We start from the raw sequence: 27,100 nt of genomic DNA, 5'->3' as shown, positions 1-27,100 counted from the left end.
TTTTCTATCTAAAATTACGTTTAAATAACATACTTACCGTGACCCAACTAGTGCAGACTCCGGCAGGGGTCTGACATTCCTGTCCTGTGCAAACTATCCGCCCATGCGGAGCAGACGAAACTACGGCCGATAACCTCCCGGAAGTAGGTAACCTCCCCTTTGTCCCGCTGGTTATCGCCCTCTTTTGACGGCAATATGCCATCACCAGCGCAGCAAGCAGGAAGAACAGGAAGCGGGGAGGACGGGAGGGTCTTAAATTTGGGTCACGGTAAGTATGTTATTTAAACGTAATTTTAGATAGAAAATTTCCTTTTAATTACACATACTTAACCGTGACCCAACTAGTGCAGAATAGCGCGACAAGGTGGAGGCCTCGCCTGTTCTACTGTCTGTGAGCTGTGATGGTCTGTTGTGCAGCTACCACAGAAGCGATGGCTCTTGCGCCATCAACCCGCAGGCGTGCGACATCTCTCTGGTAGAAGTCGATGAGCCATTATCCCTAAGGCGATAGGTGTCCCTCAAGTAGAATTTGACGAAAGTAGAGTGTACTGTGTCGCCTAAGGACATTAGTGCGGGTAAAGAAGACAGAGGTCCACAGCTGTATTGTGGGGGAGGTCTGTGGACCACAGCTGAGCGGATGAGCGCGGATGAGCGTCAATGCAAGGAGGTGCGCATGTGGTTTGATCTGATGATTCCACAACGGATGTGGGCCGATAGTGGAAGTGGTTTTTGTGTTTGAAGGAAACTGTGGCACGAGACAGAGGTAGGTCACCGTGTTGGGCCTGCCTCAGGCATGACAGCCAGATCTGTGGAGCTCCTCCATGCGAGCTGACAGGTGATGGGCACTCCCCCCCCCCCCCCCCTTTTTTGACGTTGTCAAAAAATGACAGCACTGGTATGTTGCCTATGCATAGGATGGCAGACATTTGGCAACAAAAGACTTGATGTCCCTGGTGTCTCTGGGACAGGGTTGTGTAATTGCCCAGGTAGGTACCATCACGAAGGGGCATACGGAAGGCTTGGTGGCTTCTCTGCCTGAGTGTGGCCTGTTGGAGTAACCTGCAGAAAGTTGTCGGCAGTCAATGGCTGGGTTGGATCAGGCTGTGGAAGTGCATTTCATGTGCCCACAGGTCACTGAGTCTCATTCAGTGGTGGAATTCCCAAATGGAAGAGGGTTTCCATGGGGAAAATTTTTGTTGAAGGTTCTTTAGTGAGAAAGGGGACCGGATCCATGACAGGCCTCTGGCTGTGTGTGCTGCGCACTGAGTCTGGGATGGAGCGGGGCGGGGCAGGGAGGTAAGTGGCTCAAGATGTGTTGTACTGGCTATTGACATCAAGGCACTGATCTGACATACGTTTTTAGTATGGCCAACTGCAAGGTGAGAGCTGTATTATCAGTGGTTTCTTAATTGCAAAGGGAAATCATTTGCAGCTTAGTCTTTCATGAATGACTATGTCTCTCAGACTAGAAGTCAAATTGCACTGGGACTTAGTGCTGTAGCCTTAGGCCTAAGTAGCCTTTGGGAACCTTCCCAATGATGAGTCCTAAGGCCCTCTTGATTGAGGGACCGGGGATGCAACTTGGGCAAAACACTCTCTACTATAAATTGTATAATCGAATTCCAGCCCGAATAGACTGGACAGCAGATGCCTCCTCTGCTGTTCTGATGGAGACTGTCGTACTCGACTGATTATCATATACTGTTCCTAGGAGGACACCAATCAGCATGGGTAAATCAGGAAACAGCTGCTGTGTGCTTCAGGGACGAAGGTGTTCACCATGCAGATTATGTTGCAATGTAAGGAAGCCGGAAAGAGTTGACGGGGTCTTGTGGTGCAACCGTGTGTCAGAAAGACATGGTGCTTGCTTCCGAAGTGACAACAAAGTCATCCTCTGACAGGCCCTTGACCGAAGGCTGGGGCTCCATGATGGGATAGCCTGCCTAGGCTAGAAACCTCTGGAAGTGTCTCATTGGAAAGACAGTGCTTGAGGAGGAATGGCCATCTGTAACCACAGTAGTGGTTGTGTGTAGAGGCCGAAAGGATCGGGCAGGGAAGACTAAGTGCAGAAAGTGCTTTCAAACGCCAATTGTTTGAGACGTTGATGCTGGATTTGTGTTCAAGCAAGGTGATGGGGTGAACTGATGTGCTTGAATGCGGCATCTGCCGTGCTGGTATGAGTGGGCAGAAAGGTACACCCCTGTGGCTAATGGACAGTTCGTTGTGCTTTGTGGGACGCATCCGTCCTCGTCAATATGCCTTTCTCCCAAATGTAGAGGAAAACAATTATGACCCAGGCCTTCTGCTACTAGAGAGGAGTAGAAGAGATGGGCTGAGGGTGATTGTCTCCTGCCCAGTGGGCAGTTTTTGGGTCCGCTAAAACTTGTAAGGCAAGATAGACACCTCTTCATGGGAAGGCTGGCTAGGATGTAGGGCCTGTGTGGAGCTTTTGTCACAATCACAGTGGTGCAAACCAAGGGTTGTTGTAGGCAAGGGGAGAAAGAAGGGATGCCTTACAAACTTGGAAGGAATGAAAGGCATGTGTGTCCAGAGTGGCACCTCTAAGTTGGACTGCCTCATCCTTCCTTGTGCATCTCCAGCCTTATGGGTGATTGTTGCAGGCAAATGAGTTGGGTTGCCTTGTCCGTCCTTGCACCAAGAGAGGCATTCTTAGCCCTGTGGGTGTGAAGGGGGTATGTGTGGATCCCTAAGGACCAGCCACTACTGAAATGTGAAGGAGCATACATTCAGGCGTGAATGAGGCTATTATTATCTTATTTTATTTTTGTGAGTGCAGTCGTCCTCCAAAAGCAAGGTAGTGATGAATTTATGAAAATGAATACATATATGTGCCAAGGGAATAAAAACTTCCATCAGCTCAAGTGATGATGTCAGAAGTATGCCAATGACAAGAGATCGAGACACAAGAAATAAGCGGCTGTATAAGCATACGTGTAGCGTGCACCGATATACCCAAGTAAGTGGGTAAGTGTGCATAATCATCAATGGAAAGGAATCTGTCCATGCACCTACATATGAGATGTACGTACGCATATGAATAAAGTGCCAGTACGTAGAGGCAGAGAGTTCTGGGCATTGTGAACAGAAGGCCGCAAATGCAAGTGTGCCTATATTGCTATGTAGGGAATCTCAATGAACAGATGTCAATGAACTGAGATAGAAATATAATTGTACATGTTAATATGAAAGTCGTCTGAACCTATCCCATAAGCACATACACATGTGTATACCGATGGATAAGTACGCATCTATACGTGAAAGCAGAAATGCGTATGAATGTAGCAATATATCTCATATATATGTATATATATATATATCCATATGTACAGATTTTTTTTTTTTTTTTTTTTTTTTAATCTGTATAGATTTTTCTATATATATTTCGTGATTGTTGCTTGTGATAATAAATCAAATGGATAGAAGGGGAAATATTGTGATGCATTTCCTGTAGCCAATAGCCTGAGAAACAGCAAGAAAAGTGCAGTTGCTATGCAAAGATGTGTAAAGTCCCTGACTGGGCATGAGGACCCAATGAGAAACCGAAAGAAAACATCGTTGGTGGACAGCACGGGGAGCAGGAGTGATGTGCTGTGTCGGCGAAACTAACCACAGCTTCGAGCGCCTAGGTTACAAATGTGGAGTTGCCTCCCTTGGCGCCGAAAATCATCGAAAAGGAATGTGTCTTTAGAGCACATATCCCCCTTGTGCGACGTGTCCTCGCTGAACAGGGAGGAGTGTCATGTTCTGTGTGAGAGTCCGTGGTTCGATGCCACCGTAACCGACACAGGTGAAAACGAGCGCAAGGGGAATAATTATAATGCCCCTTAGTGCCGTGGGCATCCCAACCGAATCGGTTGCCATCGGACGCGAGACGGTCGGGGCCTGTGGCATGACGGCGCCGTAATCCAGTGTTATGGGCGTCGTGGGCGAGGGGGGTGACAAGTCCGTCGGCTTGCCGTGGGATGTGCATCCCCCTGTTGCTGAACGGCGGTCCAATCTCGCGAATAGCTCCTGCGAGAGGACCGACGTTCAGTTGTCAGTTGTGTGTTGACGGATAAAGTGATAGACAAGATCAGCCCGAGCACTGCCGAGAGGCAGGATCGAGTTATTAATACATTTAAGAATTATCTTGACATTCATTGTGAAAACTTTAAATACAAAACTCATTTACATATTTTCTGATTTTTCAAGCACTGCGCACTCAATGTTGAAAAATGCAACAGACATACGTGGGGACTCTCTTTTTCTTCCCCACTTCAAGCGGGTAAAAGGCCTTGTCAGGCTTGCACGCCTTGATATTGATATATGATATGATATAAGAGGTACTCCAACGTGGAAGTGCCAATATTAGTCTGGGAAACAGCAGAGTTAGGCAATGGGGCAGAAGAATCCAACACTGCCGAAGTTCCAATGGGGCGTGCACGTACCTGCTCTGTGGGCGCAAGGCGCGGCACCGGAAGGCAGAGTGGTGCATAATTGCTGCAGCAAGTTTAGCGATGAGTTGCTGATTGTTTGGTTGAGTAGCTTGCTGAGACACCATTAGTGGATGGGAAACAGCAGCACTCGGCGGTGTGGCAGATGGGGTCATCACCGCATAGCTTGGTAGGACCGTGCACACACTCGCACTGAAGGCGAGGAGCAGTGCCGGTGCAAGGGAAATAACTGCGGCAGTCACCGGCAAGGGTGCCGAAGCAGGGGTTGCCTCCCTTGGATCGGGTGATCCGGACAAGGGGAGGGGTGCACGCGTATGGGCAAGCGTGTCCCCTAGTGGTCCACCTTCCTCCCTACACCAGGGGAGGGCATCCCTACACGCCTCGGTCGCTATTGGATCCGAGACGGTCGAGGCAAGCCACGTGGGGGGTCGCATGATCCGATGTCACGGCCGCCACCACGGACGCATCGCACTTAGGGCCCAGTCTAACGTGCGGATCCAAGACAAGCTGCCTTTTTTTTCTTCCAAGGGATTGTGGCCATTCCATTGGTGCAACTGTGGGTATGGTAAAGAGATAGAGGAGATCGACTCGTACACTGCCGACTGGCAGGGCCGAGAAAACGCGGATCGCGTCGAGTGAGTTCGCGGATCGATAAAAACGACATGAAAGGTAACACTGACCTGAGTGTGTGACCACAAACCTCTAGAAGTCACCAGAGGAGGTGGCGGAGGTCCGGAGTCGACCGGAGGGAGCAGAGGAAGTGGAGAAGGCGGCGGGTTGGCGTTGTTTAGAGGGCCAGGAGTAGAGGGCCCAGAGTGTCAGCGAATCGATTGCGATCGCACCTTAATTTTAGCACGATTCCCCAATCGAGCTACATAATTATGTGACCTGGTTGGAGACATAATTTGACCACAAACAAGAACGCCAGAGAATCGACAGACAGACAGAAAATACGAAAAAACTTAGCCGTATGAAGAGCACAGGTACAGGAGTCATGATGGCTGCCGGAAAAAGAGGGCGATAACCAGCGGGACAAAGGGGAGGTTACCTACTTCCGGGAGGTTATCGGCCGTAGTTTCGTCTGCTCCGCATGGGCGGATAGTTTGCACAGGACAGGAATGTCAGACCCCTGCCGGAGTCTGCACTAGTTGGGTCACGGTTAAGTATGTGTAATTAAACAATAAATTATATAAATAATCTGAGGAAACATACAAGACAGAAATAAAATATATATTCTGAATTAAAAAGTACAAGACAGAAACATATCATGATATACTATCATGGACTATGTGAATAAAAGAAAAACATTACTTTCACATCACTGCTGATATTGTATTTACCCATTCTGAGAGAGAAGTACCGGTAACATCTTTTCTCCAAATGTAAAAATGTACCAAAACATACTATCTTTAACATCCAAAATCCAGTTCAGCAGATTTATGAGATGGAGGTGGGGAGGGAGGGGTGATGGCACATCTGAAGTGGTTTACGTTTTCAATATTCTAAAGTAATTTTGAAGACCCCCCAAACCCAAAAGCCACTTATGTTTACACATGATATACCAGACTAACTGAAATTAAAATACTCTAGTAATGTGCCCCCCCTCCCTCCCCCAATTAACAAGCTAGACCTCAGAACAATCATGAAGTTCAATTCTTTCTTTAATATATGTGTGATGATACGAATAAATGAAAAATGAAAAACTTAGTCTAAAAACAATTAATTATATAAATAATCTGAAGAAACGTACAAGACAGAAATAAGACAAATATTCTGAATTAAAAAGTACAAGATAGAAATATATCATCATCATATCAATCACATTCTTCAGTTTCTGCCTTTGACAGGCTCTTTATACACTACGTAATCACAGACCCCTCAAATGATTATCTGCTGTTCTGTGGGACCAAAAAACAAAAAAAACAAACAGGCCATCTACTTGAACTGACCCTTTAATCCTTCCTAAACCACTACACATGTCAGCTTCAGCAATAAAAAAGAAAAATTGAAAAAGAAAAAAAAAAAGTTATGTGAACTACAACCTATCACCAAGACATATTTTTCTCTCACTTTGAAGTATGTATTAATCCTGTTTTTTCATCTATAAGAATCAACCTGATATCACTGCACTACAGCTGACACTGAATAAATACACTATCTTCAGTTGCCTTTTGCTTGCCACTCTCCAAACCAATAATGAATATATGTCACCTTTTATGTGAATGTACTGAGAGCAGAAGATACATACCGGTACAATTTTTTTGTATTCCATCATTGTGGGTGGGTGCCAGCAGCAACTAGACATTATCTCATCACCACCCCCATTCTCTCTCTATAAATATGTATATTTGCAGATCTTTATTTGAAAAATCCATGAACCAGGGTACAATATTCCATTAAAAACTTATCTGGCTAACTCCCATCTTAAGTCAATTCATGATACAAAATAAGCACTGCAATTGTTCTCTTATTTGTGCATTTGCTATATCTCTCTAGAGCCACTGTGTTATGTTTTACATGATGCACTATTTCCCAACAAAACATGCTATACAATGGTTGACATCAAATATAATTATCATTACTTAAGAACATGGCCAACGCACACTGGAAGCTCATAATTATAGAAAGACTTGCAAATGTTCCCATAAACATCAAAGGGACAAAGGGAGGAGTAAGTGGGTGTGGTGAATAAGTAATCAAGGATCAGGTCATAATTGGAAACATGAGCATGAACAACCATGTCACTGAACTGTTTACCTTAGTGATCTGGTTAAAGAAAAAAAAAGGGGGGGAAAAAGAAGAATAAGACAAGTCAGGTGGATAAGACCACAGTGCATTACTCATTTCTGCAGGATATTAAAAATAAAAAAAAATAAAAAAATAAAAATCAAATTTTAAAGCCAGGTGGGGGCTTCCTCCTGAAGGCAAGAGCAAATGAAAAATGTCAGTATGGTGAAAAACACTATTCCATCTCTGCCAGATAACAATTCCCTGTTACACAATTGCACACACACACACACATTTTACATTTCAACAAATAACGACTGGGATATACAATGTATTACACTAGTCTTGACAGAAAAAAATACCATCAGATCAGAACATTAAAAGCCCTAAAGCAGTTGTTTGCTCAGTTTTCAGAAATGCTGAATATGCACAAAGACCTTTTCAGAATATCATGACACAAGTACATTGAAATGATGGGTATTCCTGCAGTAACAGTGACTTTCCACAAGCCCATGTGCCTTTCACCACTGATGGTATACGTGATCACACAGACATAAATGTACATCTGTTGACATATGTTACACACAATACACAATCCTCTTTCATAAAACATACACATATACTCTTTAAAACAGGTCAGTTAAAACTTCTCAAAAGCAACCCAGCAAATTTTGATCCATTGCATTATCACACAAAAGGCTTTTACAAAAGAAACAAACAAAACAAAACAAAACCCACCAGTGAAAACAAACAATTAAAAAAAAAAAAAGACTTGCTAGCTAACCAAATACCTGCATCTATACATCAGCAAAGACGCAGCCTGTCTTTGAACAGAAGCAGGGGAAGGGGTTGAGAAAGAAATACAGAAGTAGAATGTGCCATCTGTTACCAATGTTCCCTTCAAATTTCATTCAATGCCTCACTAACAAAATGTCTGCAGTTAACCAACTCCATACTCAAAAAATCAAATTAACATTTGTTTGGCATGAATACATGGTGGGTACTGAGGGTACAAAAGCACTCCTTATGGTACAATAGTACTCCCTACCACAGAACAAACATGAGAAACAAACATTTCTCACATTAAGTACAATGTCCAACAACAGGAGACACATTCATTTATAACAGATGTTGGTGGGAAAAAATTCTTTTAAAACAATCAACAGTGGTTTGCAAAATGAAATATTATTAACTACAGTGGTTTTGTTAATATAATGTGACCTATCAATCAGAAAACAGAAATGAGGTAATAAATGAGAAACAAATCAGGAGTAGTTTTTTTTTGTTTTGTTTTTTTCAGCAATAAACAGGGCAATTAAATGTGATCACAATTATGTAAAATATGTTTCCAAACTACATAATTTTGAGAAAAATACAGCAACAATAAACCAAGAGCTAAAATCACTCCAACTGGATGTTTCTTTTTATGTTCAAAGTACAGCCAGCCAAAGACACACACACACATCAATGCAAAGACCGACTCATGATGGACACTACTTTAAAAAATAAAATATATATGCATTCAGATCGCAACGTTTTAAGTACGTAACTATGTACATTATATCATAATGATTATTTACAAAATGAGGACGAGTCAGCGCACACACACAAGTATGATGAGGTATTAGCAGCCATATAGATAGTTTTGAAGTGATATATGCCTGTGGCAATCTCTATAAGGAACAAAAACAGAAAAAGATGGTTGTCTGTGGTTTTCGTAATATATGTCACTACAATTTATAACAACAGGTTTACACTAGTTTAAAATGTCATTGACAATTGCTAATCCAGTATTTTTGTCTGTTAAAATGGGAAAATGTTCCTTGGATAGCCAACAACCTTCTGAAAACTGAAAAACCAGTGACAATAACATCAACATTCTTCTTCAAGGGTGCTAGTTCAGTCACAATTCTAAATTAACGGGGAAAAAAATTATGTGCTAAGTTTCTATTAAATAAAAAAAGTGGTTCTAGCTAATTCATAATGGTTATTGCTGGCACTTGTCTGATACAGTTTAGTATATGACACTAAAAAATGATGCAAGTTTCTAAAAAAGAAAAAAAAAAAAAGTGGTCATCACTGGCAAAATCACTTTTACAATAACTTACCATACAGTCACAACCAAAACATATCATGCCTTCTGTAGTCATTTTCATGTCGGTAATCAGTATAACACCATTCAACACATGGCATTGCATTCATGTTTGTGCATAAAATGAAAGTTAGGAATTCATTCCTTTTTACTGCACTTCTGTATTCCACTGCAGTTTTTGCCCACTGTAATTTGTAAAATAAGAACAAGATGAACCTCCCTTCATATATTGCGATTCTCCTGAATCCATCTTGTGCATGTGATTCAACTGAATCCATCTTGTGCAAGTGATTCAACTGAATCCATCTTGTGCAAGTGATTCAATGGAATCCATCTTGCGCCTGTGATTCAATTGATCAGTCTTGTTCCTGTGATGGAACTGAATCCATTCCTGTGCCTAGATTCAATTAATTCCATTATATGCCAGTGATCAAGCAAAATCCATTTTGCGCATGTGATTTCTACTGAATCAATCTTGTGCCTAGGATTCAAGGTAACTATCTTGAGCCTGTAATTCATATGAATGTATCTCATGTCCACAATTCAAGTGAACCTATTTTGTGCTTGATATCAAGTGATCATAACTTGTGCCTTTCCTGTACCCCAAATAAATCAGTCTGTCCCCATGACTCAACCGAAATGGCCTTGTACTTGTGATCCGACTGTTGCTCCCAATCCTCTTGCGCCAACCAATCCATTGACTCCAGCTTGTGGCATGACTCAACTGATATCTTCTTGTGCGACCGACTCAAGGAAATTCTTTTTGTGCATCAAATGGTTCCATCTGATTGTGCCTGTGGCTCATCTGAATTGATCACCAATGACTGTGACCCTCCAAATGTTGTACTCATACAATGTGGCATACAAAAACAAACATGAATGTAAATGTGTAAAAATATCAGCCTTTGTGCATACTGTCCGTGGCTTTGCCGAGCAGTTAATGTGGTTATTGCCATACTAAGTAGGAAGATTTTGCCAATAAAACAAATAAAATGCAGTCAACAAATAAAAGAATTGTTTCAATTATCGAAAACAACAAGGAACTCATTTGCATACTTAGCCATTTTGTAAGCCAGCAGCTCTCCTTCAGAAAAAAAAATAAATCAGCAGTATTTTCTTGGGAAGAATCAGGAACAACTTTTGCAACAAATGCAAATTCTTTTCTGGATACCAGTTCTCTCTCCATTCTTCACTCTTGCATATGAACACACAATACATGCTCTCGGTAACACAAACACACACTTACATATGTATGCCTCTGACCACTTAATGTCACTGTACAATTCATCAAAGCTGATGGAGTGCTGGCTATCGGTACCATTTCATTCCATCCTTTATCCTTCAGGGAACAGGAGTTTGTTATTTACTCTTGGATATCCCTGTAATTCAGCTGCCAATATACAATTTACAGCATTCCATGCCATGTGAGGGCTGCAACAACACATCATTTAACATGTGTGCAGAGTACTCTGTGCAACATTTGACATAGCATTAAACAGTACAAATTTTCATGCACAGGAACTTTCACACTTGCAGTGCATTTGCCACTGGATACGTACTGGCCATTTCCCTGCAACTGTTCATCATGTACATTGTCATGAGCTTCATTAAATAATTTTCTCACACCAACCAAACTACACCATCTACATTACCTGTTTCCCATTATTATAATCTTTTATGATACAGCAGACTGATAAAACACTGAAAGTGAAAAGGAAGACTTTCTGAACTCTCCTATCCCCTTTAGTTTACTAATGCTCACACTGCAAACCTCAGTTCTGTGTTTACGAAGTCTTCATAGTGAATCACTTCTGAAACAGACCCGTGAAAGTGTAAGTCATGCTGGGAACTGAACACCAGCCTCAGACATGTTTTACAGTTTGTTCAGTCTCATGGCAAGTCTGGTCACCCCAAGGAAAGGGAACTTCAGGATTTGATGCCGGTCTTTGTTGCTTCAAGCTCTGCCAGCTTGCCCAAAGTTTTCTTCACTCGAAGGGCAGTCAGGCGCGCTGCTGGGTTGCCGCTCCAACACTCAGACATCACTTTCACCATCACCTTCATGATCTGCAGCACACATCACATATCACTTCAGTGGATATCACGACTTCAGAAATATACAAACAGAATATCATCTCCAAATACAATAAATGAGTAGAATGTGAATCATTCTTTGTCTCCTGCACATAGGCATGCTTGTTGATTCTGGACATAGTTTAAAAAAATAAAACATAACAGACTGTTAATAACTTCAAAGGAATATCACATGCTTCAAAATGAAAGAACAGTTGCAGACTCAGTCCTAGTGATACAAGTGTTGTACATATGAGTAGGAGGAAAAGAACTGTCACATTCAATTCTGCACAAAGGTTACTTGGACCTCACAGTGTTGTGGTTTGAAACAGACCTAGTGACAAATATCAGTTGGGGGGGGGGGGGGGGCAGATGTCAAGGCTGTCACTATGTATATGCACTTTTAAAAAAAGCAAAACAACCATTAATGTGAATTAAATTTTAAAATCGTTACATCGCATCTTAATTTTGATCAACAATTTTTTTGTTTATTTCTCCCAATGCCCTCACCCTTTCACAAAATGCAGAAATGAGACCCAATATCTAGCCACACTCTGAAAATAAATTAACTAAAAGCCCAATCTGAAAAATATTATCCGAATAATTTGTCACTTACAGATACCTTTCAACATGAAATCCATTCATAGATATCAACCATACGCTGAACAATCAGCTTTAAATGGAACAAGTCCTTACCTCATCTTCCTGCCATCGGAGAGGAATGTCAGGTCGAATCTTGTCCACTGACACCACTTTCCTCACATCCTCAAAACTAGGGTCATGAGGCAGACAGTTGTAGAATGGCACCTGGTAATCTTCAGCAACTCCTGTGCACAGTTACCAGTGGTACATAAATGACCACTTTCATGCAAAATGTAAATTCCAACACAGAATGGTGAGAGTTAAAAAATAAGGGGAAGACAGCAACCTTTCAGCTAAAACAGGTAATAAAAGCTCATTGATTATTGGTCATTTGTGAATATTCCATGCCCATGGTCAAAGACAACAGTTTCTGCACGGGATCCAGCCATGTTTGCTACAAAATGGGAAAACCAAAGAGTTTACACCATTGCACTGCCAGGTGTTAAGTCTTCCTGGGATTCTGACAGGATACAGTTATGTAACATAAACATCTTCTAAAGAGAAAGTTGCCCGAGTCCCTTCTTTATTCATTTGAATTTCCTGAAAGGAATGTTTTATCATTTTTCTACTGTCAAATGGAAGGCAAGAATTTTTACTAATATATTGGCAATGATTGTAACTTTGACATTGTTGCTAAAGTCCAGCCAGCAGGGCCATATCAGGACTGCTCAAACAAAACCTCATAAAGAATAAAAAAATTTTAAAAAGTCACACGCATACACACACACACATACACACACAGTTCAGCACATAATATCTTTACCTGCTTAAAGCTGCTTACGGCAAATAACGCTGTGCTGAGGAAGTCAGCCCCCCCACTTAAGTTATCATCCCCAGATAATTAAACCAAATCATTAAAAAAAATGGGATGAACAAAGCTTCAAAGACACACAAGAAAACTATATAAAAAGGCCATATTAGCAAATATAGCAGAATAGAGCCTATCCCAGAGTTACCAATATCACTACTTAGTCGCCAGAGCAAAACAGCACATCAATGACTGCAGAAAAGAGAGAAAAAATGTTGCAGCTTGCTGGAAAACAAAACAAAACAAAAACAAAAAAACCCCACAAAAAAACAAAAGGGGAATGGACTAGGAAGACTGAAAAAGCAGACAAAAGTGAAGAAAAAAACAGGCAGAAACAAGGACAGCAGCAGAAAAGAGGGAATTCATAACACAGAATTTCCAAACAGCAGGATTGCTATCAAACTGAAAGTCACCAACATCCCAAGGGAGAAATGATTATAACATTGCTGATTACACTAAAGAAGAGAAGATTAATCATCAAGCACTGATTAATAATCAAACCAATGAAAGGGACAATGGTTTGAGATGTTTACCTGAGACAACACATCGTCGTGCAATTTCCCACATGACCAAGCCAAAGGCGTACATGTCTGCCTGCTTGAAGGCATCAAAGTTCTTCACGTTAAGGACCATCTCCAAGACTTCAGGGGCCATGTAACGCTTTGTTCCTTGGCGAGGGTTTGGGGCCACATCCACTTCATTCGACTCGCTGTCAATAAACACAAGTTGACATTCTGACTTGCACAACTAATGTAAGATCACACATACAATGCATCTCAGTTGACTTAAATGCGCCAGCTACCAGTAGAACTAAAATGAGATGATACATGTCAAGTCACAACAAAATAGGATATATGATGATTTTTTTTTTTTTTTTTAAACACAGTAAATATGCAGTTTGATGCCCCTTTCCATAACTGTTTGGAAAGTCAGATATATGCATTACAGCTTTTTCCAATCCTTTTTCACCAGATCTGTATACTCTTCTGCAAACCAGTATGAAAAATTTACACAGCAAGAATAAGAACCTTTATTTGTTTATATTTTCACCATCTGCCTTAATATCAATAAGCATTACTGTAACTGTCCTATTTACAACCACTACAATAAAATTTAACTTACCTGACATATTTGACAGCCAGACCTAAGTCAGCAATGCAAGCTGTGCCATTCTTTTTCACCAAGATGTTTTTGGACTTGATGTCCCTGTGAGCAATGGCTGGTTTGCCTGAAGAAGGAATTAAGTCACATATATCTCTCACATAATCCTTGATTGACAGCTTTTAGTTGTTCAACTACAGACAATGGGTCATATCAATCTAATCCTTCAACATGTAGTTATGTTAACCATGTAACTGGATACTTCTTTCAAAACAATAAACAGAATTCATACTGGCGAAGACCTGATTTAACTCACTTACTGCTGCCAGTTCGCTCCCCCAACTTTCCACAACAGCAGCCCATTTACATGTGTTAGTAAAAAAAAAAAAAAAAACCACCAAAAACTAAGTCATGAACTTAATTTTCCAAACTGATCAGTGACATAACAAATCAATTAGAGACAAAATATATAACTTCCTCCCTTCATATGCTATCTGGATATCCATGTAACAAATCGCTTTGTATATGCGTTGTTGGTGACAATTTTTTTTATATGGTATCTTTTTGTGGGTGTTGATTTTTATGTCTATTTCAAAATGCAGACAATTTTTCACACAGGAACATAAGGTTCCCAGCCGATGTTCTGTTGTGGGATATATTGTGAAGCACGTGAATGCCGTTTTTTAAGACTGTTAATTGTTAACGTTAGGCCAGTTCCGTTTCCCGAAACTGGTTTATTTATGCTGATGCCAGTCATTGCTGTTTGACTGGCCAGAAACATTCCCGTTGTGAACAGCACCGTGGCACACTGAGACAAGGTATTTATTGATTTGTTTTATTTTGCTGAAGAAACTAAACATATTTTTGTTCTTGATAATTTTTCCAACATTCGGCTAAGACTGGTTTCTGTTTAATGTGGAAAAATATTTTACTTAAAAAAAATATGTGAGCTGAATATTGATTTTTCATGTTGTGGATGCTACAAGTCGAATAATTTGGGAGCTGCTGGGTATGATGCAAGTGTTAACGCTTCTTTATGTGAATGTAATGGTTGATAGGTATTCATTGGGGGCAGACATTTGGGTATAGCTGGTTGAGTCGGGAGACTTACGGGGATACTTCATTTCATTATAAGGGAGACGCTGGTCCACTGCCGTCCCAGGGGAAGAGATTACCTGCTGAGGGAGAGCGGCCAAGCCAAAAACTACTTGGAATGGCGGACCACCCATCGGTGTGGTGCCCTGTGTTCCACAGTGTCCGTTGGGGGTGTGTCGGCACCTAAGATGTGGGCAGCCATCATTGTAGTGTGTGTGAAGTTACTTTTTGTTTATTTTTTTGAGTGAGTTGGAAAAACGAATTTATTTTTTGAGAGAGTTGGGAAAACGAATTTATTTTTGAGTGAATTGAGAAACGAACACTTATTTTCTTTCTTTGATTATATATTTATTAATATCATTAAGTTAATTAAAAAGTAAAAAAAAAAAAATGGGAGTTATCATTCTTCTAAAAAAAAACAACAACTAGATTTGCGTTTGTGCTTTGCTTTTTGGTTCGGTTAGAGTGCTATTTGAAAACAGCACAGGCCCACGAATTTAAGTAAAAAAAAATTGCGTTACAATCCAGTGAGATGAAAGTATCCATAAACTCTGTTTGAAATTTGCACACTGATGACTTGTAAATGAATCCTGAAAAGCACAAAGAGTTCGAAACAGTTTGAATTCAGAATGTTATACAGCCCCGATAGGCTGTCTGATTCTGTTGTCTGCCTTGTGACTAAGAAACTGGTTCAGATGCCACTGTTAACAGGCACTGTTCACGTGAACCAGTCACCTAGAGAATTACTCTCCTGCTTGCAAGCACAGCAACAGACTCTGCATTTATTGGTCGCAATAGAGAGTGGTAAGGTCAGTGAAGATATTCTTAGCTTGTAATATCATTCTGTAAATTAGGAGCCACTTCAAAAATTCTAAACTTTATAAAGCCCTAATCAGGGTCTTTCCTCAACAGTTGTAAACAAGAGGGCCTTGATCACGGCCCATCATCCGGAGTGAGTTAACAATAAACAGAACTTGTGGCAACCCTGGACTTCTTGACCAGTATGGCTGTTCTCTTGGAGGACCTTGATTCTTACTGATCACATCTTATCAAGCCTTTTTTTTTATATAAATATCAAGTTTGAAAGAAGATATCTGTGACAATATCACCATATGATGACTTTTTGAACACTTATTTTCAAATACTTGTCCAATATGACTGGGACAGAAATACAGTTAACAGTGCATCATTAGCATAGTACACACCTATATACACACCAAACACTCCAAATCCAATACACACTCGCAATACACAAACACTCTGAATACACACATACAAACTTTATATATTCAAATCCACTTAACAAGTACTTTGCACTTTAAAGTTTACTTCATACAAAAATAAACTGATCACAGGGAAACAAGAAAATCACCCACCTCTGGTTCCGAAGATCTCAATGTGCAAGTGAGCTAATCCACAGATAGCTGAGTGAGCAAGGCTAATCATTTCAGAGCTGTCCAACACACGTGACTGGAGGTAGTCATGCAGTGAACCATTCTCATGATAATCAGTAATCAGGAACAGCTGAGTCCATGAACCTGTGCCCTTAATGTCTGCTGCTATGAATCCTGAAAGAAAACAAAAGACACCATACAATGAAGAAAATCAATGTACATTTCTTGGTTTAAACTTTTTTTCTTTTTTTTTCAAATATTTTGTGTTTTGGCATTGATTATGAAAATGAGGATGCTATGAATAATTCAGTATAATGAAGGAGATTCCTTTCAACCAGGAAAATGTATTTAGTGTTTTGCAAAATCAACAGCAGGAATGTATAGCCACAGAATTTGAAAGAAAAATAACATGGTTAAAGCTACAAGGACTACCAACTGTCAACTCTGCAACTGTAAGTCTACTCTGTGATTTATTCTCATCACCTCAATGAGGAAACAACTTACCTAAAATGTTTTCATGACGCAACAAAACAGTCTGATAGAGTTCCGTTTCCCTGAACCAGCTGGCTTCTTCAGTGGTGAAGAAAATCTTGACAGCCACATTCTCCCCTCTCCATTTTCCTTTCCACACTTCTCCATACCGTCCTTTGCCAATACTGCGGACCAGATGGATCTGTTTGGCTATAGTTCGCTGAACCTGTAACAATTCAATTCAAAGTTCAACATTTTCTATACATTATCATACTGTAAAAATTTGTGTTTTTGTCTGTGATAATGTTCGCAACTTTTAAACAATGGCACCATACATTTTCAGTTGTTTTTGGATAATTCGTAAGTCATACAAGAGCAACGTTTTTTTGGTTGTTTTTTTTCCTCCAGCTGCTTTTGGGAGGTAGTTGTAATACAGAGTTATTTTATAAAGTGTGTCATTCATGACAGTACAAGTCACAATTTGCAGTCGAAACTTCGAAGGTCAGACTGGGGAGGTTGTTGTGTAACAGTGTATTTTTTTCAGAATATACACAAACACTGCATCAGACATCCAGTTCATATGATTTATAATAATATACAATTGTTATTTCCCTGTGAAAAAAGATAAAATAATTTATTTCAAATAAATACAATAGTTCAGTCAGTCTTTACTGGTGCACATGCACATTTTTTCGATGTCCTTGTGTAGGTCATATGTGGGTGACCAAACACGTCTATGGCTTAATGTTTCACTTGCTCGATAAATATGGTAATCTTTCTTTCATCTATGATACTGTTGATGGAGGACAATTATATTACTTTGCATATTTTGGTTTTAAATGTGTTTGCTGTAAATGATTTTCATGTCAAAACTATATCACACCAAAAACTTACCAGCAGAGGTAGCCCAGACCCAGACCCTGAACTCTGTGACTGATCAATGAGGTCCTGCAGGGTGTCTCCCACATGGATGAACGTTTCATTTTCCGCTTCAGCCAGCAGGTGTTTGCGATGCAGCTCCCGCCTTCTGTACCTACCATCACAATTGCACAGGTACATCACTTTAATTCTGCTGAAGTGCCAAAGCAATAAGCCAAACAAAATAACTAACAATAGGTGTGTTTCTATTTGAATATTGCGAGCCATTGAATTTACCAATATTTATCCAATTTCCTACCTCTGTGTACACCCATGTCTTCCACAAAGTATGAATTAATGGTCACACCACAAATAAGGCCAGATTTTTTTTCTGTCTACACAAACTGATCTTCCAAGCTCATTTTGGTATCAGATTTCTATCAGGATCCAAGCATGTTTCTATTTAACACTGGCAATGCAAATTAGAAAACATGGAAATGATGGGGGGAAAGTTGATTTCATGGCACCTATTTGACGAAACAGGTCTATTCAACCTGATCCCCATAATACATTTCCTCTGAACTGGTCATTACCTGAGGTAGACAAAGGTACTGGTGATGATGAGGATGATGAGGCACACTGTCACCGAAATCAGCAAAGCAATCTGCGTCATGTTCTCATATTTCTCTGGGATTTCTTGCTCTGTAAAAAAAAATTATATCTAATATCAGTACTTCATAAAACCTATTTTGGACCTGTTGAGTGATCAAATTTCTTTATCACCATTAGAGATACACTGGTTGAATTCCATGATTATATATTTCTTTGCAAACGGCGACTGCCTTGATGCATGTGAAAAGCAACATCTCACCAAGTTTTGGTTCAATTCTGATGCATTTTTTGTTTTGCAAACCAAAGTGTTGCTGAATGTGTCAACATGGCTCGCAGGACATACAGTACACAAGGGGTGGCTAGAATTTTGTTTGATTTTCTGCACAGGATAGACAACAGCAACTACAAAAATGTAACAGAAAACATAAGTAATGTTGTTGTTGATCAGCTGAAGTGATTCTGGTTATCCTGATCCTGATGATGATAACATGCTACAACTGTACAAGGTACATCAGCCATGTCAACATGGCTCGCAGGACATACAGTACACAAGGGGTGGCTAGAATTTTGTTTGATTTTCTGCACAGCATAGACAACAGCAACTACAAAAATGTAACAGAAAACATAAGTAATGTTGTTGTTGATCAGCTGAAGTGATTCTGGTTATCCTGATGATGATAACATGCTACAACTGTACAAGGTACATCAGCAGGAAGAGAGTGGCGTCATGTTAAAAGTGGGAATAAATAAAACAATATTTCAGCAAGAAACCTTCAGTTTGGGGTTTTCATCTACTATATATCAAACCCTCCCATTGAAAGCTTCAAGCCGAAATAATTTTTACAGTCAGCCTTTGTGTTGTAATATTGCGTGATAGTGTTTGTAGGTGTGTGGGTTGGAGGGTGTGTGTGTTGGTATATATGAATGTTTCTGTATAGTGTTTATGTTTAAAATGACATAATGGTGGAGGAAAACAATGTAACTGCGCTTGGTTGTTGTGTCTTAAACTTTTCAAAATATCATAGCACCATTCCAACTATAAAATAAAAAGACTTGAATTTTCTTCTTTTTTTCCAAAAAATAATTTGTGTATTGTTCTCTAAAAATTTTAGTTATCTTCCCTGACTGGGAGTTATCTCATCCTGTCAACACTGAACATATGATAACTATATTCTCCATTCATTTTCCTTTACGAAAACATATCCTTTTACATTTTTTTAACCATTATTTTTGTGTGTGTGTGATTCTCTTTTTTATACACTGGAGATCATTTTGCAGAAATTACAAATAGTTCCGGGAGTCAAAGGGTTAAAAGAATTAAAAAAAATATTATGAAGACACCAAAAATGATAATAACACAAGCATGCATACAGACACACTTGATAATAATACAAGCTTGCATACACGCATGCATGTTTGCGCACGTTCACAAACATATCTCAATGGAAATTTCTACAAAAATCACTTCTTTACTTCACTTCTTTAAATTTCTACATTTGTGGGCTAAGCTTCCTAGTTCACTTGTACAGAGCCATGAGTGGGCAAGTAAGTGTTTGGCACTGACAGTTTTTACCCCACAATGTATACAGCCATACTTTGTTTTTGGTGATATATGCATGTTAGGCATGGTGTTTCTACAACTCACAGAACACCAACATGGATTGAGGGAAGGGTGTTCTTGAACTTCAACATGTGTATTCAAAGGGGACTTACACACTTAGGCAAATATGAGTAGCAGATATGCATTCAAGCTGACAATGAAGATTGGAAAAAACATCCATCCATGTGCTAATGCCAAGAGTGAAATTTGAACACAGGATTTTGCAAATTTAATGTCCAATGCTCTCATCACCTGGTTACTGTGCCCATCAATGGGCACTTGATATACAAACATTTCACAAAAATGTTAAAGATGAGTTTTTGAAAGGGAGTTGTTTGATGAAAATTGTCACCATTATGACTTGTCACTGAAAACATGATCAGGCAACACTTAGTATGGAACTGGTACATTTTCAAATTCACAAGTAACAAATATATATACAAATTACAATGTTAACTCACTCCGGACCAATAGTTTTCTCCCTTGCTTTCCCCTGCAGACGAGCCATTTGTTAGGGTTAGGAAAAAGATCACAAAAAATACAAAACACAAAGTAACTGAATGAAACTCCCTGTACCTGACCCACTGACCCCTCTCCTCACGTTGTGTGTACGCCCACTCCCCTCCCTCTCATCAACAGTCAGTCTGAAGCATTTCAATCACTTTGGCAGCAGTGAAAAACTGCTGTCGTGATCTAGTTTGCTTCGAAACTTTCCACCTGTATCGCCTGCGACGCCATTTTCAATAGATATGCAGATTAGCTTGTCATATGGGATGCCAAACTCAAAGGCTTGCTGGCGAGTGTGTTGTTACGGAACCTCACGAAGAAACTTTCCATTTGACCCTTGACATGTTTACAATGCTTGGTGTAGCTGCGATTTTTATGCTACCCCATGAGGAAAACGTGGGAAATTTTTTAATTGTTAAAACCGCTATAGCGTTCGGAACGCTACCTTGCGTTAGGAACACTATGGCATTCGATCGTCCGGAGTGAGTAAATCAGGAAATTAGAACTGTCTCATGTTGATCTTTATTTTACACTCGCTTGACTACCAGAAAGGATATTCCGTACTCACCTGGAGCAAGCGTTGTGGATCGTTCAACATACACTGGTTCAAGGAACTCGTTACATCTGTCACCACTGCTACAACACTCAATGGCTTTGGGTAACCGATGTGGAACAAAATTGCCCTGACACTGGAAAAATTTTTTTAAATAGTTCATTCAATGTACGAACACATGTCCACACACACAAAAAACAAAGGCTCATAACTATAAGACTTATCTGTGAACAAAATTCATACATGATGTTAAAATACGCCTGAGGCAATATTTTGTCAAGTGAAAGAGAAAACTTGTTTTAGCTGTCCAGAACAACATTTATCTTTTTTGTGAAACCCAATAAAACAAATATCAGTTAAAGAAAAGGGTATCAATGCTCCTTTCTCTGTGTGTATGTGTGTGCACGCGCATGGCGCAAGTAAGTTTTTAACTTGGGTAAGTGCAAAATCTATACGGACATGAGAATTCTCCAGTGTCTTTCCAGACTAGGCAAGTAGGAAAAAAAAAAAGATAATGTTGAGCCCTGGGAGATCAGTTTTTTTTCTTCTTCACAAAACCAAGTTTTTCAACTTATTATTCAACAAATCCCTAACTGTTCCTGTATAATATGATGGCTGACTGGATTTATTCTAAGATATTTGTAATAATTCAGTGAGTGTGTGCATACATGTATGGGCATACCCAGGAACCCATTCTAAAAAAGCAATAATATTAATACCACAATAAAAATTCACTGTCGTTTCATGCATTCTTTCACCCTCTTTCGCAGACATAAACTACACTGGGTGGGTCTTTTTTTGTTGTTGTTGTTGTTTTTTTGCAAACAGAACCAGACAGAAGATGAAAAACTAAACAATCAAAACTCACCTGCATCAGTGAACTCTCCTCTGGAGGCAGGCAGCCCCAGGTGCGTCTCTCCAACACTTCCCCTTCATAATACCGCACATCAACAGCAGCATAACACTTGCTGTCAGGCAGCAAAGTACAGGTGGAGTTCACAGCATGTTCAGGGCATGGGTTACAGAAGCAGTTCAGCCCACTCCCTAGCGAAACATATACCACAACTTTATGTTGTTTGACAAGAACAAGTTATCTTACTCTTAGCAAACATGTCAAAAAAATATAAACATCTCAAGCATTTTTCAATTTTTGTCCCATTGTTTATTATCATGAAGGATTTATCATCACATCAACGCCTAATCTTAAACAGAAAAAGGCTGTATTTCAGACAATCAAAATGAGACCATCCAATGGAGCTTGCTGTCTACCAGTACCACATGACCAGCAACTACCAACAAAATTATTACAGGACTTCACACTTACATACTGTTTTGTAATTTTCCACACTTTAATTGTTTAAAATCATTACAATAAAGTTTCTGCTTTCAAAATGCTTAACCCATGCAGTGCATGTATGACATCAGCTGACTTCCTGCACAAAGCCTTGACTTTAAGCCTGTAAGAAGTCCACAGACATCATGCATCTACTTCGATTTTTCCTTCATCAGAGACTGGTACAATGAAACATAAAGACTCTGAAGAGTAAGTTTAATGTGTCTGGATCATAAACATACTATCTAAGTGAGCATTCATCAGGTGGAAGATCCCTTTCTTCTCAATAATGATTCACTAACTGGACCACTTGGAGCGTGTGCGTAAAGAGGGTTTGCTTCACATGCAAAAAAGGCGTTGGACACTTTGTAAAGTGAAGACAGTGGTCACTGTCAGCCGATTTACACAACATTGCAAGCCGTGCTGATGATTATGTATAACGATGAGAGATGGTTCTGTGACTGTCTTGTCTTTTGATTCTTTCAAACTTGAAGGTGATGACAACAATAGTGACGAAACTGACAGCAACATTCAACACTTTCTTCAGTCCATCTGTCAAATCAGACATCAGTTCTGAGTAAGTGACCATGACTGACAGTGAAGGCGCGGTACTTTCACATAATTTGAGAAGAGGGAAGAAGAGATAGAGGAGTGGCATAAGAGAATAGGTCAGAGACCAGAGGGTCGAACAAGGGTACGGGCCCCCAACCTGTCAGTGAACTGTCTTTCAACAGTGACCAACTACCAGGAACGGCAAAAGCCAATAATCTACAATATACTTGAAACCCAGGGTTGACAGACAATAGACAGGAATCTCAAGCCATTTTTTTTTTTTTTTTAAATAACTTTTTCATGCTTTTTGTCACTGATAAGCTGACCAACTTCTTTATGGAAGAGACAAACTGGATAAACAGCAGACACTTTGTCAGATCCATTACAGCCAAGAGAAACTTCAACGGGAATATCATCAAAGTGCTCTCTCCTCAGATGGGGGACATACTTATACTTATGAGTGTGAAAAGCTGGACAGCTCAATTTCTGAGAACATGACTGGCTTTTAACCTAACTCACAGTCATATATATGTAGCTGCTAGGATAGTTATTTACCTACATGATTTCATTTGCGGTGACTATCATAAACATATAAGCCATTTTATCTTATTTTACAGGTATAATCAGACAATAAACATGCTATTTCCAGCTGTATTTTGTTTTTCATTCTGGGTGTTATTCTGGAGGTGGAAATAGACTTTTTAAATGCATAAAATTATCATCTTCACTCTGAAATGCATGAATAGTTACCTAGAATCAAAACAATTAAGAAAAAAAGCCCGGATGTAGAATCCACATTTATTTTCTTTCAAAAAATGTTTACTTTTGTTCTGTATCTCCTATGGTTCTTGTGCTAGAATTTTTTTTTCTAATTTATAACCCATGAATCCTCAAAATTCACTGGCAAGTGCAGAACACTTTAAAAAAAAAAAAATTTTTAAACAAATTCTCTGGCACTAAATGGATTAACTAGCATGTGTATACCAAACCTTTTCTTTTCTTTTACAGAGTATATGATTATTCTGAACATCAGATACACTAATCATATCACCACTAAACAAGTGCACCAAACCATCAAGCAGCACATTGGATCACGTAAAGATCTGCTGACATCTGATTGATACCAAAAAACCTAAACTGGTATGGCCACATAACAAGATCTAACAGCTTTTCTAATACAATCCGAAACTGGTGAGGAAGTGAGACAGAGGTGGAGACATAAAATGACTGACTGACAACATTGCCTAATGCCAGTAATGGACATGAAAACCATTTGCAGAGACCTGATCTCTGAAACACAACAGACAGAACTGGAGAAATTTTGGTGAACAGTTTTTAACTTTGTGCAGCACCCCAGTAACACGTCACAGAGTTCTGGGAAAAGAAGGGGACCTGTATAATTATATCACTCTAAGTGTAACAATATGTAAACTATTTGTATATGTGCTTTTATGTAACAACTACCAACATCAAAATACACATCTGTTTAACTAAAGTTTTTATGCAATCTGAATCTTCTGGTCTTTAATGAAAAGAAATATTCTTCTTTGTATGTGAGCTGCAACTCCTATGCTCACTGACATGTACATGAGTGGGCTTTTACATGTATGACTGTTTTTACCCCGCCATGTAGGCAGCCATACTCGGTTTTGGGGGTGTACATGCTGGATACGTTCTTGTTTCCATAACCCACCAAATGCTGACATGGATTACAGGATCTTTAATGTGCATATTTGATCTTCTGCTTGTGAATACACATGAAGGGGGTTCAGGCACTAGCAGGTCTGCACATATGTTGACCTGGGAAAATGGAAAAATCTCCACACTTTACCTACGGGGAGCTGTAACCAAGATTCAAACCCGGGACCCTCAGACTGAAAGTCCAACGCTTTAACCACTCGGCTATTGCGCACGTCAAAAGAAAAATTAAGTTTGAACATCTTGTCTGGACATAAGCAGGGGTGTATATATCGGCGTCAGACATCAGACAAAGACCAAAAAAGGTTGAGAATGTCCAAGCATTTCATTCCTGAAGTGAACAAATGTCCAAAAAGTGTGCTGACCTACATTAGTATATATATGTAATCGTTTCAATGACACATCCATCTCGGTGTTAAGAGAACAAATGTCCAGTTGTATTTGGGTGGGTTTGGACATTTGTCCTATTGTCGTCCATGTGGATGTACACCCTCAAACAAGGAATGAGACGATGAAGTCAATTTGTATCAACTGATCTGCTGCTTTTCATGTAATGATGAATGTTATTAATAAAATTTATACTTGTTCCATAAACTGGTTGTTCCTGTTATTGTGTTAAGTCTACAATCAAGGCCTTGCCCATGCTAAAGAATGATCATTATTTATGAATATTCAAGAAATGTAGGCCTATTATTTGGATTAACAGGTCCCGTGGACCACCTCCTTTCTAACACACGTTTCTGAGAAGTGAAACAGATAAAAACAAATAAACAACACATCTATAAAATAATGTTTAAAAAAAAGAGAAAAAAAAAGGCAAACTTCAGATTTGTCTCAATGCTGAACAAGTATTCACTCATTCATTGTGATCCTTGGGGGGAGGGAGGGAGGGCGGGGGGGGGGGGTATGAAATAAAGCACTCATTGAACTATCTACGTCTGTTAGTAGGCTGAGCGATTATCAATACAATGTGAACTGAACTATACATATATATCCGTAAAAAATTATCTGGTGCATCCAGCACCCGATTTGTAGTCTCATAGTCATTTGCTGATCATTTACGAGTTTCACTCCAATAATTACAATAGTTCACAAATATAGTAAATGTCTGCATTCATTATGACATTTCTGTGTGACGGTAAAATAGTTCAAACATTGCACTTTATTTTCATTTCATCCGACAGTAGCTTTGGGAGCTAAATCTTTCCAAAAATGTTTGCACAATTGCAGTTTATTTTGGACAAATGGGGGCAACTGCTGTTCCACTGATTTCAACTAGTAACGTTTAAAAGTTGTACATGCTTATAACAAAACAAAACTTCGGACTGTGGCATGCATTATATTGATTGATACGCTTACCATCTGTCACAAGTTGAAGAAGGAAGAGGAAAACACCAAAAATGTGGACAATTTTGTCATCTCTTTGTAGCATAACAGCGGCCATCTTGAGTGAAGACTGACTCGGATATGTGTGACGTCACAGCTGTTCCGGTAAGTGCGAGCACCCAGACCATGTATTCGCTGGACACTTTGACACTTTCTTTTTTTTTCACAAAACTTAGTTGGTACATAAGCACTAGATTGAGGTGTTAGTGTGTATGTTTGATAGTTTTTCTCCCTCTCACTACTCTGTCTTTTAACCACCTCTAGTGGGGGGGGGGGGGGGGGGCGCCTGAGAGGCCCAAATATCAGGTGAATACTGTTAAATGGTGTGAAAGCATGACCTGATGCACACGTGTATAATGACTGTGACCGAACATATTCAGTTTCAGTTTCAGTGGCAGAATCCCACTGTCTTCCTTTCTCCCAAGTTTGACTGGAAAATCAAACTGGGCGTTTTGTCATTCGCCTGATTCGGTTGAATGACGCCTCCTTATGAAACTGAAACTGAACATATTTAGGCACACAGACATCTTGACACAAACGTAGAGGTCAGTTCAACGACCTGTTGGCATTCACCCTGAAGAGTCAGGTTGTTCGTAGCTGTGGTCTGTTCCGTGAAGTGTGGTATGGTTGAGGCTTTGGTCCTTTTGTGCCTGTGCCCGGATGGGGGTCTCATCCTGGCTGACGGTCTGTGTCCTGGCCGTTGGCGTGCCGGAGCCGATATCCGTGTTCGCCGCGCGCCGGCGGTCCGAGGATGGTCCGAGCTGCATCCTGTCTGTGCTCGGACTTTTACAACATGTAAATGAGCTTTCACTCATCAGCAGAGGTCCTTTTTCTTCCATACAGTGCTCAAATAACTGATTTGGTCTGTTAACGACTGACCCAGCAACATACTTACATGCTTAACTAACTGTAGTCCTCAAAACTTTCGCAACGTGTAAATGAGCTTTCGCTCATCAGCAAAGGTCTTGTCCTTCCGGACAGTGCTCTACTAACTGAGTGATTTGATTTGTTAACGACTGACCCAACAACATACTTACATGCTTAACTCACACTCCTCAACTGAACTTTCACATGTAAATCAGCTTTCACTCATCAGCCTATGTTCTCTTCTTTCTTCCGGACAGTGTTCCACTATCTGATTTGGACT

At 40.0% G+C, this 27,100-nt stretch overlaps 2 protein-coding genes across 2 annotated transcripts in view; both read right to left on the bottom strand.

The window, feature by feature from the left end:
• The window catches only part of LOC143292602 (uncharacterized), a 204,591-nt gene extending 201,804 nt beyond the window's left edge, over positions 1-2,787 (bottom strand). The window contains exon 1 of the mRNA XM_076603057.1: positions 38-2,787. Within this exon, the coding sequence (XP_076459172.1) occupies positions 38-202 (165 nt within the window). The 5' untranslated portion in view covers positions 203-2,787. The remainder of the gene's footprint in view (positions 1-37) is intronic.
• A 1,186-nt stretch (positions 2,788-3,973) lies between these two features.
• Positions 3,974-26,012, bottom strand: LOC143292604 (bone morphogenetic protein receptor type-1B-like). The gene is made up of 11 exons (XM_076603059.1): positions 25,927-26,012; positions 21,853-22,028; positions 21,000-21,120; positions 18,306-18,414; positions 17,749-17,887; positions 16,888-17,080; positions 16,366-16,557; positions 13,916-14,021; positions 13,327-13,502; positions 12,040-12,170; positions 3,974-11,337 (listed from the first exon to the last, which is right to left on the bottom strand). The coding sequence occupies exons 1-11, from the start codon at positions 26,009-26,011 to the stop codon at positions 11,200-11,202; spliced, it is 1,566 nt and encodes a 521-aa protein (XP_076459174.1). The 5' UTR covers position 26,012; the 3' UTR covers positions 3,974-11,199.
• Between the last annotated feature and the right edge of the window lie 1,088 nt (positions 26,013-27,100).

This window comes from Babylonia areolata, chromosome 18 (assembly GCF_041734735.1).
Source record: "Babylonia areolata isolate BAREFJ2019XMU chromosome 18, ASM4173473v1, whole genome shotgun sequence".
NCBI classification, from domain to species: Eukaryota; Metazoa; Mollusca; class Gastropoda; order Neogastropoda; family Buccinidae; genus Babylonia; species Babylonia areolata.
Note: the sequence above shows the minus strand (reverse complement) of the source record. Positions and strands in the feature narration are given on the sequence as shown.